Source organism: Chiroxiphia lanceolata, chromosome 7 (assembly GCF_009829145.1).
Source record: "Chiroxiphia lanceolata isolate bChiLan1 chromosome 7, bChiLan1.pri, whole genome shotgun sequence".
Classification (NCBI taxonomy): Eukaryota; Metazoa; Chordata; class Aves; order Passeriformes; family Pipridae; genus Chiroxiphia; species Chiroxiphia lanceolata.
The window spans coordinates 10,676,782-10,694,640 of NC_045643.1; the positions used below are offsets into that span (position 1 = coordinate 10,676,782).

The window sequence follows — 17,859 nt, forward strand, 5'->3', positions numbered from 1 at the left end:
TAATTTCAACGGCTGCTAAAACCAGCCCTCAGTGAACTGTAACAGATCTCCAGAGGGTTCTTTTCCAGCACTAAAAAAAAAAAAAAAAAAATCTCTGTATTGAAAACTAGGGAGTCTGAATTCTCACTTCTTTTCCCCCCAAGGAAATTTTCTTCTTCCACTGACTTGAATAAACAGGAATAATAATTTCAGAGCAAAAAAGATGACTACTACAAACTGCATAGTTAGACTGCTTATGTGCATAAAAATCTGCAGTCTGAGAGGGACTAGCTGCCAAATTCCATTTGAGGTAAATCTGTTGATGAGGTTATGTGCCTCTGACAGTCATTAAATTTATGTTATTGCAGAGCTACAGAAATGCAGTGATTCACATTCAAAACTACAGAGAACACTGAAAACCGAAGACTTGTCATTGTTGTCAGGGTTTTGTTTTTGAAGAACCCACATCATTTAACTTTTAAAGATTATGTTTTACTTTTTTTTATTTAAGCTCTGCCTTGCAAAGGAGATGGTGAGTGCATATTATTTTAAATCAGGATTAACAGAAAAAAAGCATAAGACACAATACATATAACAACTATTCAAAGTCCTAGTAATTTTGCCCTCCTCGTATAATTCATATAAGAGGCAGACAAAGTGATTTATGAAAGCAACTTTGACAATTAATTATCTAATGCTCTTGATAATCAGCCTGAGCATTGCAAAAACTGTTTAAGGGCCCTGAAACCTTTATTACCAACGTTTTACAAGACTTTCCTCCACTGCAGCTCTTTATTTTGCCTGCTTACACTGAACTGCCATAATTAATCACACAGGAACACCAACAATTTGCAACTTAGTACTAGCAAGACATGTACAAATTCAACCAAAGTATCACCCTGGAGAAGTATAAAGTCTAGGTTTATTTTAACAAATGTTGTTTGATAGCAGTTAATAGTTTCAGAATTTATTAACCAGGTCAGTTTGCCTTGATCTGCACCCCTAACACCAGGGTACTACCATTTTCTTCAAGGTTTTTTTCAAGCAATTGTGCAACAGTCAGTAGCTTCCTAATATTTTTTGCAACACTTAATTTCTGGCTTTCAGACAAATTCAGTTCAAACAGAAATAGAATCTCTGAATTATGTATCTTACCAGCAACAGTTTTACAGCTCTAGATACTCTGGCCAGCAAAGAGCTGCTTCTGTTGTCACCAGTGGTACAGCACTGACCCACAGCTCTGCCAAAAGGCAAGATTTTGGGCTCAGCATGGTGTGCAGGGGCCTGGGCCAGCAGTGGCACTACTGACAGGTTTGCATCTGTTAATCAGGAGGATGAAGGCTAGGAACTCTCAAAGAGCTGGTAGGATCTCCCCAGAAAAAAAATGGGTATCACACTGAAACTGGTAGAATGAAGTAAATTTGAAGATCCTGTGGCACAGAGGTCTATAATTTTAATTGCTCTATTATATCAATATGACTGTCAACTGAGCTGGTAGATTCCTGCAGAAGAGCACAGGAAGCACGAGGGATCAGGGAAGACCTCTCTCCCAGCTGTGTGAACAAGTCCTGGAGGATCTGCCTACAGTTGAGTGCAAGGACAGAAACGCGTTTCTCTACTCCCTACATGTGTCCACATCTGACCAGAACAGCAAATTTTAATGCAATTTGGTGGTTTGGAAAGAATGCTTAAGCCCAGCAGAGAGTTGAAGAAAGTAGGAAGCATGGAAAGTCTAACTTGGGTTTAATGGTACAATAAGGTTAATGAGAATTCAAGGTGCTATTTTGTCTCATTAGAATATTTGGAGAGCAGCAGAACAGGAACATCACACGATCTCCCCCCTGCCATTACCTTTCCCTTCAAAGAAACCAAAACCAAACTGAAGTTCATTTTGTTTTATCACTATGCTAGTTTCCTGCTTTGGAAATTTTCGATTTGATACATTAAAACAGAAATTTCAATTACTTCAATCTCTAATTGGCCAGAAGACAAATTATTCCCTTTTTAGGTATCAGATTCTACAAAGTTACAATACACTATCTGAACATGTTTACATACTGACCTCCATAGCAAGAAACAAAAACATGGTCTTATTTTTTTCCAAGTCATGTAGTTCTACATAAATAAGTAAAAGCTTTATTATATTCTGGGACTTTACTCACCTTTAGAAGATTCCCAGTGTACAAAAGAATCGACTAAGGACAATCCTTGCTTATAATAAAATGTAGTTAATTCTAGCCAGTCTGCTTCCAGAGTACTAACAACCGGCCCCTTCCTTGTTACTTTCATAGACAAAACACCTTCATGATAGGTCCAGCAGGTGGAATCGTCTTCAAAAACATTGAAGACTGTATACAGCTTGTCTGACAAAAGAGAAAGGAAGAAAAGTAAACCTCTCAAAGACAGTGCTCCAAGATTAATAATATTACTAATCTTTTATTTCAAGGTAGTTTTCTAATTCTAAGCAGCAGCTTTAATAATTGTTTCCTGATGTGCCTGTACTCTGTTTAACAGACCTAAACACACTCAGAACAAGGTGTGAAGGGAAGTATGCTTTGGGATACAAGGAAAATGTGAACTTACTACACTTGGGCTGCCACTGGACCCTCTAGGTAGGTGGGTTTTGCATAAAGAAAATATACAAGAGCTAAGAAGAACCCCGTGGAAACAGGCTTCATTCCTGCCACTCATAAAACTTCTGGCTACAAATATTTGAAATTCTAATAACCAGTGACAATTTTTTACATTTGTAAACATAAGGAATGTCTTGTACAGTATCAATTTTTACCCATTATTTTCTGAAGGTTATTTAAGTACAATATTAATTGCCTGCTGGGGTTTCTCACTAGTTACTGGTGATCATGCAAGTTAAGTATACAAAACCCTCATCTACTCAAATCATTTTATATGTAGGTATTAATACACTGCTGTTACAAAAACATTCAAACAAATATTGAAAGATTAAAATTCACAGTATTTAAGATCCACAGCATTTCAGGAAATCACTGGTGCAAGTTATCAAGTCCTAGCTATTTAGAGGTGTTCCACAAATATGCTCATGTGTTTCACTGCTGTGGAGAAATAACACAAACGAGTTGCCCAAAAATGTTCTCAGATGGTCTAATACTGCTGAGCAGCTTAAATCAATAAAAACCAACCTCTAAACATGGAAGTATTCACACTGCCAAAACAAAGGAACTTGGCTTAGGTGACCCCAAATAAGAAGCTAGTCTCTCTAGGCTCCAGAAACAGAGAGAGATTTCCAAAGTAGGCTTTGTAGTGCAAGCAATCTGAATCAGCATCTGGAAGAACCCCTCTGTTCTGAGAAGTGTTACCACACCCACTGCAAATGACATCTTCTTTACCAAGAATAAGGTAAATTCATACCAAAATTCTCAACTTTCAGTAAGAATGACTCTTTCTAGTCATTCTAGTATACAGTTTTATTTTATCCCCTCCACAGGTGGTTATATCAGTATAAATGCATTTATCCTGATAACCCTTGATTTCCTTTCCCATATACCAAAGTGAGACCGCTTATGCTTCCAAGAAAAGAAAACTGTTTTCCAATACAACTATTCAGTTGTTTGCCTCCACAAGCAATATATAAGTCAAAATTTGATAGAATAAGTCAAAAAGCAATGTAATAGTAAAAACTGATATGTTATGACCCCCAAATCTAGAACTTGGACAATATGCCTCTTCTGAGCAGAGGTAAATGGAACTGGTAGATTGACACAGCAGTACATACATACACACTCATAAGACTTCCTTTCAAAATTCACATCAGTACTTTTTTAAAATGATGGTTACATGCAATATATTCCAAGAAAGGTTAAGTTTCCAAAAGTTCTGCCTTACAAGTTCCAGTGACTTTAATATTTGACTAGTATAGAGGAGCCTGGCATATCCCCTCTAAAGCTTTTTGAAAAGTTTCCTGAGAGCACTGCACATAGGGGATGCACTGGTTGCTCATCTACCTGCTCACACCAGTCTGCACAAACAACACTCCTGAACAGAACCAGTTTTCTGCTTTTTCCTTGTGGGACTTCTATTCTGCCACATATACCAAACCCACTGTTTCAAGATGTAAGGAAAGAGTTGAGCTTTAAGAGATTTTGCTATAAAGGCTCACTTGTAGAACTGCTTTTACTGAAGCGTTAAAAATAAGAAGGACATTGATCATCTCAGTGCACAGAGTCATTCTTCTGACGGCCTACAAACTGGAGAGGCTGCTTTACTTTTAACAGCAAAGTGAAAAGGTTGCTTTTGAGAGCAATTAAAACATGTCTGGCCCATCAGGAAAGAACCTATTATGTCAAAATGCAGCCTGACATGGAAGTTTCATGCTGCCTGCTTTCCACACAACACTGTCTTGTGTTAGTTCTCATGCTTCAGATTACTTCTTCCTTTTCACCTTCTCCTCTTCACAGCCTGGAAGACTCTGAGGCAATCTTTCACACAAACTACACTAAGCATCTCAGACTCTTCTACAACTAAGTTGTCTACCTCTGCACCAACATCTTCCAATTATACTTTCTCTTCCTATACTTCTAATGCTTACTTTTTTCTAGTAAATTCATTTCGTAGCAATTATCGTCTTTGATTTCATGGTCAATGCATTATTTTAAGTGATCTCTTTCAGGGTGCTTCCTGAAGGCACGTTAACCAGAAAGAATCCATTATGAACGGATTTGTCTGCTGTACATTATGTGAGTTGGCTAGGAAGCATGTAAAATTACAGCTCTGGCTGGAAGGGGCTCTCTCTGTTGTCAGCTTTGAAACAGGCACAACTGGAATCACAACATATTCTTGGACATGTTTATGATTTAATATCAAGTGAAAACAATATGCATTTAGGAAAAAGGTTTTATAACAATTGCATCCTTCTAAGAGAAAAGATTTTTACTGCCACATATTTGTTACACACATACCAAGCAAACAAGCTACCTGCCTGCACCACATTTCAAGTCAGAATTACACTGTGGGCAATTCTGGGGGGGTGGACTATGGGTTTTCCTTTATTCAAATTACAAATTAGAATTTTGACAGTACATTTATAATATTCTATATGAAAATTGAAGTATCATTTTAATATATTACCACAGCTCACATACAGAAAGCAGAAGGTAAATATTTATTTTGCTTCTTTAACTGGCAACTTCTTTAGAAATGCATATGCATTTATATATGCATATATAGAGACATCATCCGAAGCCAGCATTTGACAGAACAGCATGTTCTATTTTTTCCAACACCTTAACAGCTCAATAGAATGCCTTATTTCTACAATAAACAAGAAACATTTATTACCATCTCCTTTCCGTGGTTTAGAAGGGCTGACTTCTTTTCCAAACTGGAAGTCTGAATCCTCTAACAGTCTGCTTTCTCCTTGCATTTCCTCCTCTATCCCACTCTCAGATGAGTGACCACTCAATGTCCCCTCATTCCAGTTTTTATAGTTTTCATCAAAATTTTCTCTCCTGTGTTCCCTGTTTCTTCTGCCCAGTGTTGCTTCCAGCTCTGCACTTCCATCTGGGCTTGTTCCATTACAGGCTTTAGGCTGAGGAAAATGTTGCGTTACAAATCCCACAAACTTCTTTCCTCTTTTAGCAGCTTCATTAACCTATAACACAACAGAAATTTAGCTGCAGAGCCATTTTAGAATTGCATGGAACTTCTTTAAAACTTCTATATGCGTGTTCTGTTTAACTGAACTGCTGAGGACATGAAGACATAGAAGGGTACTTATAGAAGGGTGGTTTGTCTTTGACACTCCTCATGCTTCAAAGTAAATGGAAGTTTTCCAGCATGTATCTGGAATCAGGCCAAGAAAGGTGGCCAACACTAGTACTGGCTTGAGGGCATACAAAGTCCTTCATTTTGAACAAACCCAAAGTATTTTATTTACTGTGTCACAGAGATAAGCAGTATAGTGGAGCAATAAATAGTATCGTTTCTTTAAACATGTGATACCAGTCACACTAAAAATACTGCCCTCCAATACTACAGAAATATCTCTTTGTCATGTGCCATGATTCATTACCCCCCAGTTCCCCTGGAGGCTACTCAACTTCATTATTACTGAGAATACTGAAGGAGCAGAGAAAGGAGGGAGCTAGAAGCAAATAATCCTCTTCAACTCCTTCAGCCAGTGGTGTGTCTTTTTCTCTGCACTGAAGTCTCAATCTACAACTAACATCTGTGCCACCCGTGAGATGTGTCTGTTCTTGGAGGTGCTGGTTTTTGTTCTGGGATAAGGAGTGCTGCCATTTAGGAAGGTGATCCCACTGCCATCTTGTGCTACAAGCTCCCTGTGATGCAAAGTTTTCCCAGGTAAATCCAAATACTGAGAACAGTTTAAAATCAAATTATTCTCCCATACTACTTCTGCACCCAATATGCTTCCATGATTGCATCACTGCTCATTTCAAGTGTGTTTTTCCTTTTAATCTTTGGCTGGTACACTACACCACCAGCCTGGCAACAGCCACAGAGTGTAAGCATGTAACGGAATCACACTAAAACTGAAATGCCTGCCAAAGTCAAAACAAGCCATTTAGAAAATTTAAGCAACTCTGATAATTTCAAAGATGATTAAAGATCTTCAATATGCTTTTTCCTCTACTACTTTCCTTGGCAACTAATGTAAGAGATATCATTAACTCTTGTAATAACAATAGTTTCCTGTTTCAGCAAGTCTTCAGTTTTGCAGAGGAAGTTAAACACAAAAAGAACCAGAACTAGAACTTGCATTCCAGCGGAACTTTAGTTTACTTTAACTATGCAATGTTTTCAAAAGCTGTGCCAAGTAAATACTTAATGCAGTTACTGCACATGTTGCAGTTCTGTTAAAGAATGAAAAAACCTTTCTTAGGTACTTTACTTGGAATAACATGAAACTTCACACATCACACAAGCATTTTAAAAAAAGTGATCGAGTTGGGCTTGATTCTGCTTTAAATGGTGTAACCAGCCAGTCTCCCAAAGCTTTACAGCAATCAACACTAAGTCCTACATTAGAAACGTTAACTAGTGAAGAAAAAGAACTCTTTTCACTTTCAGAAAAGCTTTGTAGCTTCTATGAAATAAATGCAAAACTTAAAACACATCAGCCACTTAATATAACTTACATGTATGATAGCAACAAAAGTCTGAAGAAAAGTTGGAAAAAGCCTCCATTACCTTTTCTAACAGTTCTTTCACTACCTCATTTGTCAGTGTTTCATACATTAAAGGACATTCCTCAATCAGCAGCCTGGGGTGCCTTTGTCCTCTGGGTGCTGCATGCTTCTGGCTAGAACACAGAAAGAAAGCAGTCTTTGTCAGGAGTTTGCTGCTAACTTGGGCAAATGCTTGCATATAGAATTCTTCTCTTTTGAAACAGTTATGAAATCCTGACAATGCTTCTTCATACTTTTTAGAACTCAGTGGGTTTTAGTGTCTTGTTCTGTTTCTTATGCAAAGTGACAGGTATTGTGTTACAATGCCATGGTAAGAATATTAATATTTAACAGGAATTTCATCTGAAGGCCACTCATAGGCATCTTTTGGAAATTGAGCTTTACTGATAGACAGCTCTGCTATTGTAACAAATGCAAAAATCTCGGATAATGCAAAACCCACAAATTTAAACTATAGATTTAGTAAGCACAAAACACGTTCGGTTTTGTAGAAAACCCTATGAATAGAAGTGGTCCTTTTACACTCAACATGCTGCTGCTTAGTTTTTGTAACTAACGCAGAGTTGCAGCTGTTGTATGAAACAGTACAGACAAATACTAGAAACACAATGCACAAACAATTACTGAGAGCTAGACAGTGTTTAAATCTCTCAAATTTAAGAAGCCGACAAGCTCTAACTTCTATTTCAAGTTATAGAATAATACTCATCATGTTTTATCTAAAACCAGTTGGATTATTACGCAGACAACTTAGTGTCTGATTTAGTGTACATCAATAATATAATGGGATTTTATTTGATGCTTCCTTCACATAACCATTTGAATTCAAAAGAAACATCAATGAGACCCACTGAAATATAAAAGGTTACTTTCCAGACAGTAGTCAGAGAAGGTGTATTTGCCTACAGCAAAACCAACAGAAGTACATACAGCACCTGCGTAGCAAACTCTGAAGCTACACCAAGAGTTTCACACATAGGCTACAGTGTCTCACCACTAATCTGTTCAAAGGCCTAAAGATTCAAATAACAACTTTATAAGGATGCCACACCTAGAGGGATAAGGCAAGTTGTGGGAGCTGCTGCTGGCAGTGCCAGCTCTTTGAAGCCTCAGCTCCAGAGAGCAAGCATTCCGCTTTCTTACCCAAGCTTTTGCCCACAAGAAGAACATTCACCTTGTTTGCAGATGAACTTACAAAGGTTAAGTTGTATGAGCAGCAAATACCCTGGACAATGTTTGTTTAAGCAAGGGGCTTGAGAAGTTACCTCAAATGAACATGTTTTACAAAAGCCTTGCTGGAGTGGTAGGGGGACAGCATAACAACTTTAATGCAGTAAGAACCTCACTTTTCTAGTTTTTCAAAATAAGAACAAAAGGTTATATTTTGTACATTCAAATAAACTAATTGTAACATTTCTTTGTGTTCTTTATGATCACGTGATAAGGCAGTGAAAACATGAGTAATAAACAAGACCATGGATCTGGAACAAACTCTTGCATCTCCCTCAGTGTCAAAACCAAGCTTCTGTAAGACCTCTGATCACAGAATGATTATCTCCTTCTTAATAAGAAAAACCCCAAACTCTCCTTGACAAGCTGTTTCACAAATTACACGTCATTTTCCCTGGAAAAAGTGAAAACAAAAGTTTTGAAAACAAAGAAGATAAAGCAGACAAAGTAATTTAAAGCAGCTTATTACTCTCCTACTGGTTTGGTTAATCTTTTATTTGCTGCAGGTTCTAAGACAGATGATATTACACTCTGAATTTCTGTTTGGACATTTACTATGGCAAAGTAAACATCAGCCTGCTGTATGCTTAGCATTGATTAAAAAACATTATTAACTTGCTCACCTTTCTAGACCAGGAACAGTTAATTTGATTCTCTGAGGCCCTCATTTCAAACTGATTAAGTTATGCAAGTTGAGCAACCCACTTACAAATGGCTTAAGTAATGGATCAGTGTATTCAAACCATTTCACTGTTACCTCAATTTTAATCGTGAAAGTACCACTCGATACATGTGACTTGCAGGGAAACTCCTTCTACGTCCAATTGGCAGCATAATAGGATGAACAGCTCCTACAACATATCCTTTGCTGTAATATTCTTCCACCTGAGATGGTATATCCAGCACAGAACTGATCTTGATAACTTCTGGATTTGATGAAGCTAAAAGCATTGAAAGCAGAAGAGAAGCACGTGATCCTGTGTACATCCACATACATTTTAGGGGAGTTTCTTCTTTGTAAACCACACAAAACCCATCCCAAGGCGTTTGCTAAAAAGCTACCGTTCTATTTATACAAGAAAAAGCAGATTCAAAGATGATTCAGTAGTATTCAACCACTTGAATGTAACTATTTTTACAACTTCATATGATCTATTTTTAACGTACTTGGCAACATTTTCCGTTTGATCTAGGTTTGCCAAGCTGGTTTAAGAGCTGAGTTAACATCTAAACACACAATAGGGCTGAATTCAACAAAGCAACTATTTTGTCCATCCAAAGCCTTAAACATACTGATGCAGTATCCTTCAACCTTAGTTTTGAGCTAAGTTCCTGTATAACAGATTTAAGCCTGCAACAACTAATTTGTTTCTCTGTTTTTTCCCTTCAGAAGTCATCTGTGGAGTGTAGGTTGGTATTTTTACACAGTCCCGATTACTTTTTCCAGTAAACCTAACTACACATCACCTAAGTAAGCTTGTGGTGTTTAATTTCTATGGAGGATCCCCGAGTGCATGTAGGCATTTTGCATCAATAGGCAACATCTCAGTAATACACAGCTCTTGGGGAAAACTATACAGACAAAGGGAAAACTTCTTGGAGAATCTTTTTTGAATTGTCTAATCCACAGCACCTGCACAGAGGACATTCCATGCTGGTAACAGTATATTCTGCTGCAGTCAGTCTAATGGGGCAGTAATTCCTGTTCCTCTCAAGTACAACTGGAACTGCAGATGCTCTCAGAGAGCAGGAAATCAATACCATATACAGACAGTAACAGAGGAGTAATTATGACAGCACAGATTTGCCAAAGTTTTCATCCCCTTCCATAAAGGGACAATATTTTGCCCTCAGCAATACCTCCATCCCATGATTACACTCATAGTAAATCTAGAGACATACATGCTGAGAAATAACTGCTCCACAATCCACAAGCCAAGAAAGCAGCAGTGATGTGACATGACCATCACTTATTTTGCAAATGTCTTAACTCCTTTTCATTAACAAAGTTTCCCTCCTGATGTGCCATCAACAGGTAGCCAAAACACTTTTACCAATACCAGAACTGCAGCTAACTTGCCAGCTCCACAGTAAGCTTCCAATGCAGGACACTAAAGATGACAACAAAACAGCTACTTCACACACATTCATACTGTTACTCAGAGTGACAAGAACTTCACAGCTTGTCATCTTAGCAGGGTGCATCAATGTTCCTCCTTTTCCCTAACAGGAGGGTTGTGGACAAAGCATAAAACATTCTCTGCTTCAGTAGGAATACTTAAACTATATCCCTACTTCTTAGTTGAAATGACTTGAAAAAACAGTAGTTGTTTTTCTAACTGAGATATGCCTCACGATTAAGACCTTGGAATTTACAATCACTGACAGGCATTTAAAATTATACTTCAGAGTCCACTGCTCCCTTTTCTTTGTACTATCCAGTTCCACCGAAATAAAAGATGGGCTGTAATTTTCTTGCTTGGGATTCTCCTGGTGCAGATCACCCTCCATGAAGCTGAAAGCTAATTTTTTACAGTATGGATGGAAGCTTATGGGGACCAGGAGGGGAGAAGCCAAGGTTCAGTGCACTGCTAATAACTAGTTAAGATGCACAAGCACTCCAGCCAGCAAATTTAGGCTGCAGCATGGTTGACCTAATCTGCATCATGGCTTGGGAGAAGATCAGGGACTGCTGACAGTCTCTCCAGCAGGCTCATTTCCACTTCACACAGCACATACCTGATGAAGCACAGAATAAGGCAGACTGAAATGAAGTAACACACTCAGGGTTGCTATATTTTTATCTTGATGCAGGACATAATAATCTTTAAGATCCTACAGAAAGCTAAGTGCTGATTTTCTGTTTTATATGGTGCAAGAATCAGTGGCAATGAATCACTCAGGCAAACAAATCTTTGTAGGGGAAGACCTTGCTTGGAAATTGGTGAGACAGAAGGAGTGTCATGAAGATATAACACAACTTGACAGCAGAGTGAAAACTTTGGTCTGAAGTGATAAAGGGATCTCACTAATGTTTCACTTAGCCAAAGGACATTCAAGTAGCAACAAGTACAAGAGTGAGTTGACTGAGGTAGAAAAAAAAAAAAAAGAAAGCCCAACATATTCTCCACAATATTTTAGCTAATCCCCACATTTCAGAAGCAATCAGAATTCATAAATACCTCTCAGACAGTATACACACTTTTTTTATTCATTATCGTACCTCTATAAAGGAAAGAAATTCCAAGCAAAAAATATTTTAAGGTCATATACACACAAAGCTATAACCATTCAACAGAATGTGTTCACAAATCCACTTGCTTACAGTCAGAAACCTAAAAAGATTTAGGCAACTATCAGAAACTGATTTTGCTTATTTAACATTCATAATACCACAGTAGGCCACTGAAGCCAAGCATTTCTGAATATCAGACTAAATAGGAGAAAATTAATCTTCACTGCTAAGTTACTTAAACAGAGATGCACCTTTATTTGCAGTTGTTTGATGTGCTTTTACTTAAAAAAAAAAGTCACAACCACCTTTATAAGAGATCCTTTACACAACACTTTCTGAAACTGTGACTTGAAAACACAAGAAAGCTATCCAGAACACAGGCTATTTAAGAACACTAAATGCTCTTCAGTCTCCAAGTTATCCTTTCTATTACCAGTAGATTAGGAGGTAATCCATGTAGGCATTAGGCAGCCTAGCTTTATTTCCAGCATGTTACCACTACTACAAGTTTTGTTTCTTCAAAAGGAACAAGCCAGGAAGAAACTTTGTGTAAATAAACAGAACAACAAAAACAGTTGGATTTCACGTACTATAACCTAGTAGAATGTGTATTCTCATCTGTACCTTGCAGATTTTCAATGAAAAGACTTATATTTTAAATAGAATATTACCAGTTCTTTAATTTAGAGGTAAAACTAAGCAGAAGCCAAGTTTTGTTTATTAAACAGTTCCTGAAATTGCAGTAAGACCTGCACTTACACTTCCTCCCTTTATCAAACCCTTCTACCAACTGCATTTACTTGAAATCCTTGTTATTAAGCAGTTCCAGTAGACTGAGCTGTTCTAAAATGCAAGTTACTATAAAGTGACTGCAAAACTGAGCTGTCTGTTCTCCGAGGGCAGCCATCTGGGCTTGTTTATGTTTTCAACTTTGTGGAACAGGGAGTTGCTCTGTTAGAGATGGGACACCCTCGGGAAGGAAGTATCCCACAGAGCACTGTCTGCCTCTAGCTATGCATACAGATTTTGTTTCATTTCAGTCACGATTTCAAAAGACTATTCAACAACTACAAGTAAAGCACTTGGAAAAAAAATAGTAAGATGAAACTCTAAGAGCCTTACAGAAATATCTACCAAGAGTCCGGAGTGGGCATAAGAGGGGAAGTTACTCCTAGTATACAACTAAGGAACAGACTTACTTCTGCATAAAGTAACAAGGACAATGACAGCCTGTTTTCAGAAGTTGAGTGCATTTAAAAAAAAATTGTTATTCAATTAAGGTTCAGGCACAGTGTATTTTCTGAACCGTCACACTGAATTCAGACAACCATTATTCAAAGGGAGTACGGATGGCAGTATCTGACTCACAGGAAACTAGGAAAATCTCTAACAGTTTTAGCCACCTTCCTTAACAAGGACAGTTGTGTAATTTGGAGGGTTTGGTTGTTAAAAATACTTCGGTAGTTTCCACTGTAATTTTAGATAAGTGAGGACCTCCGTCATGATTTGTGTTTCAAAATAAGAGTCTTACATTCTGGCTGGCTTTGCTAAAAGTGTCTAACATTTACTGTAAGTCACACAAGACAGAGCTAAGTTAAATGCCGTTCCTTATCTCAGAATAGTAAAACATACAGCATAAAAAAAAAAATACCTTCTAAAGTAAAATCCAGCAATACATATTCATAAGCAGAATCCGTCTTTGTTTCAACTTGTGGTCTCTTCAGTGTAGAAAAGATTTTTCCAGGGCTGCTATCATCTGGGTCTTCCAGCTTTCTCAGTCCGCACCCCATGGCAAGATCTGCAAATGATTAAGTTGCAGGAAAAGGTGGGGGGAGCAGCAAGATCTGTCGCTCTTACTACAGGGGAAAAAAAAAAAGTAACCAAATAATTCCCTTTGATTTTGTTGTTTTCTGTTAGCTGTAAATCCAAACAGAGAAAAAATCCAGTTCCCAAAGAGAAAAGTGAAGGTACTTTCCATTCATTTTTAATATAGAACCCGTAAGCCCGTGATGATTTCAAGCTACAAACTTGGTTAAGAGTAGGCTTGATTTCGCAGCAACATTAGAGCCGCTCCAAACTAGCAGAGATTTTCCATGCCACGTCAATTTACAGCCAGCCCCTATCAGTGCTCTCTTGCAGAGGACACCAATAGTGCTTTGTTTGTCCTTCTAGACTGACTGGGTGAGGGGGGGCAGGAGGGGGGGAAGAAGAACTGAAAAAGAAAGTTAGAGAGAAACTTGTCTGTCATTACTTACCTCCAGAAGTTCCCAACTGCAGTCGAAAGTCAGAGGGGAAAAAAGCAAGTTAGTCAGAATGAAAGAATGAGAAAAGAGCCTCAACATGGTTGGAGACGAAAATCACTTCCAGAGAGGAAGTCAGCTTCAAGAGGAAATTGCTTCTGGCATCTCAAAGGGTAGAAAAGCAAATGAAAAGCTGTTTAGTCCTTATTTTAGATTTCAGACTCTGGCTCCTATTTCCTTTCTATAGGAATGTTCTTCCAGAGAAAGAAAAAAAAACAAAAACAAAACACATCAACATAGTGGAATACATTGTAATAACAAATTTATGTAGTAATTTCTTGTCCAGAAAAATCGGTAAGAATCTACATCCCTAAATTAACTTAGGTAACTGGTTTTGAAAACCACCAAAAAATGACACTGAAATATTCCTCACTTTAAATGGGAAGAAAGACTTTTTCAACATTATATATGAAAAAAGTTACAAAACTTTGTTTCCCATTTTTTTATGGGAACAAATAAAATCCTTTCCTCCTCTGTTAGGATGACCTCAGTTGGTACAGCCACAGGCTTTCAACACTCTTTCCTATATGGAACTTTTCTCTAGGTCCTGAAAATTTAGTATAATTTTAAGGGCTCTCAATACTCTTATATTAACTATTTCAAGTCACTTGTAACTGCATTACAGCTGATGTAAACCATGATAATGCACAGAGAAAAAAGGAACAGTAATTTATTTTCTAAGGCTTTGTTAGGAAATTCACCTTTTTATTTTTAGATTGCATCTAGAGAAATTCAGAATCATCTAGAGAAAGCCAAAGATTCATAATACTATTTTAGATTAAAGGAACTGCACATTTGAATTCAAAAAGATTTTCTGCTTTTTTTCATTGAAATATATTAATCTTATTAAAAATGCCAACATTTTGTATAACGAATCACTCTAAGTTAGGCATTAACTATTTGTGGGATTCTGTTCTATTGGAAGAAAAGTGATCAAACTTTTGATTTAAGTAACTTACCAGGAATGACAAATCTAAAGACCATACCCCTTTGAAATACACGTTATAGCTTAAATTTACTTAACACTGGAAAAGTTTACAAGTCACTGAGCACAGAACCTAGGACTGAAGCTGTAATTATCACATACAGTCTTTAAAACAAGCTCCTGGGTGCTGAAACCAAGATGAAATCCCTGAGTATTGTTGTCTTGATTAAAACCTAGGAAAATATACCAAATAAGCAGAATTCATCATCTTCCTGCATGTTGTCTTACAAAGAAATTGCTCCCAGTTTTCAGCAAAGGTTATCCCTGAACTGTTGCTATACCAGCCATACATGTAAACTGTCCACTCAACCCTGAGAACCCCACTGCTTCATTCCACACAGACTTTAAGATCCACTGTAACTGCTTGTCTAAAGCCATGGCATGACTAAGATAGCTGCAAGTAAAACAACTTTTTGCAGCACTAGTCCAGTTGCCAGCAGGCTGCCTTTTGATTTATTAATTTTACTTAACATAGCTACCTTTTTAATGAGGCCAGAATATTGTATCTTGAACTCTTCACGACAAGGCTTATACAATACTTCAACCTTCTCACCAAGACAGGATTTTCCATAATATAAACAAACTCTCATGACATCATAAAGAGACACTGTTACAGATAAAAGCAGTGGTCCTTATTTTGTGCAACCCTAGATTAGTATAAGGAGCTTTAAACTTCCAAGTTGGAAGTCAGTCAACAGTTGTCACTGCAGACTTGACTCAGTCACTAGACTGAACCAATGATACTGTGGACTTCACATGTCAAAATAAAGACAAAACAAAATCAGCAAGAACCAGCAGCATCCCTCACAGGAATTCAAAACTGCATCAAGGCAGCAAAATGACTCAGGAGAGAAGCAGAATCACAAGATTCTTGGATTCAAGAGCTGCTTGAAGAGCTGCCTGAATAGCTGTAGTTTCCTGTTGCAAAGTGGATACAAACTACAAAACAATCCACTTGAGTGATACAAGCTGCAAACACGCTGGTAACTGGTATCAGAGGGGAGTAAATCCCTAAAACACCGATTCACTGATGTGTTGCAGTCACAGTACCCCCACTGAAAGAGCATGTGACTCCTTCATTGAAGATGATGTAATTTTTAGACTCTTAAAAAGGCAAAGTTAGCCAAACAAAGGACCAGTGAATCCAAAGGAACTATGCTTCTGTGGAAGGCTTCCAGGATCCCCCAAGAGTTTTTATTCTGACAAATTGGAAGAGTGACACAAAGCCTGCAGAAGAGTAGCACACCCACAGGAGTGTGTCCCCAGCAATGGATTATTGACTTCTGCTGGCAGTGCAGGATGAGGAGCAGCAGCAGTTCTGCACAGCAGTTCTGACCAGACTGTGAGACAAACATTCCTGCTGCCTACCCCCAGCTCAGGGTTGTTCCTGTCCCTTGGTCATGATGTGCTTTGTTCCCTGTTGTCTGTGGGAGGTTTGAAAACACTTGCAAGGAGGCACTTTTGTCTTTTTTGTTACATTACTAAGCTTACTGAGCAGAAGGTCACAATCCCATGCTTGAAACAGATTTGGAACTACACATGCCCCTGTTCCTGACTCTATGCTGAGCTGTTACCAACATTACTGACACCCAAGGCAGGCTCTCTCTGTCTATGGCATTGGTGTCAAATACAAGAGGTACTGGCACCCCTTTCTGAGGAAATCTCTCTTGCTAGAATTGTAAAAGTAACACTTCCTGGGGTTTCGAACATCTGTGATAAACCAACCTGAATACAGAGCCTATTTACAAGAATGTCTTCTCCAAAACCCAGTATCACCTGCAGAGACCATTTAATAAAATAATCCAGTTTAAACTTTGCCTCCCCCAGTACCTTCAAAGATCAAGAACAGGAAATAGTACCTGACAGTAGCATGGTTTTTTCCTCAAGTCATCTCAGTTTCCTGTTGATTAAAATCATGAGACATAAGGAAAATCACAAAAACCGTGCAGGTACATAGAAGATTTTCCTTGTCTGCATGCACACTGTCTAAATAAAGGCTAAAAATAATAAATAAAAATTCAGGGAGATGAACTTATAATAAGTATTTAGTTTTTAATGGATACTACAACTCAAGACCATAAGTAACTGAATCTGCAGTTCAGTCTGCTCTACCAGTATCCATAATAAATGTTACCTGTCTCTTTCTGATTAGGATACTGGCTCATAAGTTCAAAGCAATATGAATCATTCTGCTTAAATGCTGCATTAACTTCAAAAATAATGAAAAGAGGCAGTATTATACTTTTAAATTTCAAAAGATGAATCAATGACTCAGTAAAAGGGTTACAGAATTTAAGGGGCATCACAACCATGACAAAACTCCTGCTTTGTTACATGATTTAGAACTAGCTGAAGGTTCCAAGAAAATATCACCCACCTCCCAGCCTGTCAGGCCACCACGGGCAGTACATTTGCAGGAAGGCTGTTCACTCAAAACATTTCAACTGTTGAGCTTACCTGGAATAAATTCACTAATACAAGCTGCACAGACTTTAAAGATCCATTCCCAGCCTCAAGGTTGGTGCAGTGAGCATCAGAAATGTAAATACCTTAAAACTCCAATTACCTAAAGAATAAATCATCGTTATTTATAAAGACTGCTAGGACCAAAACTGACTCAACTAACAAGAAACAGAAAGGATAACTCTTAAGTTCCTCTGACAAAGTCAAAACAAAGTATTTGGACCAAACACGTTTCCTACTTGAGGCAGAATATTTTGATCCTCCAAATGCACATAAGAACATTATTGAAAAAGAAAAAAATCAGCATTATTATTGCCTGTAGATCACTGACACAGAACGTTTTTAAACAGAGGACAGACACATCAGTAAGACACAAAGAGATAAACTGCAAACACAAGTTAAATTAGTCAGATTTCCCCAGAACCTGAGGGTATCTGAACAGCTACAGGACTCAAAAACCATTTAAAACCCCCTAAATATCAA

At 37.8% G+C, this 17,859-nt stretch overlaps 1 protein-coding gene across 7 annotated transcripts in view; it reads right to left on the reverse strand.

Moving 5' to 3' along the window:
- Window positions 1-16,443, reverse strand: part of RFTN2 (raftlin family member 2) — a 35,668-nt gene extending 19,225 nt beyond the window's left edge. For 5 of the 7 annotated variants that reach the window (XM_032692716.1, XM_032692718.1, XM_032692717.1 and 2 more), the window contains exons 1-5: window positions 13,280-16,443; window positions 9,151-9,334; window positions 7,165-7,276; window positions 5,293-5,605; window positions 2,142-2,342 (exon numbers count right to left, since the gene is read on the reverse strand). In XM_032692716.1, the coding sequence (XP_032548607.1) occupies window positions 2,142-2,342; window positions 5,293-5,605; window positions 7,165-7,276; window positions 9,151-9,334; window positions 13,280-13,418 (949 nt within the window). In that variant the 5' untranslated portion in view covers window positions 13,419-16,443. Of the gene's footprint in view, window positions 1-2,141; window positions 2,343-5,292; window positions 5,606-7,164; window positions 7,277-9,150; window positions 9,335-12,387; window positions 12,530-13,279 lie in introns of those variants that run through there. The other 2 variants (XM_032692715.1, XM_032692719.1) reach the window with 2 other exon arrangements.
- Between the last annotated feature and the right edge of the window lie 1,416 nt (window positions 16,444-17,859).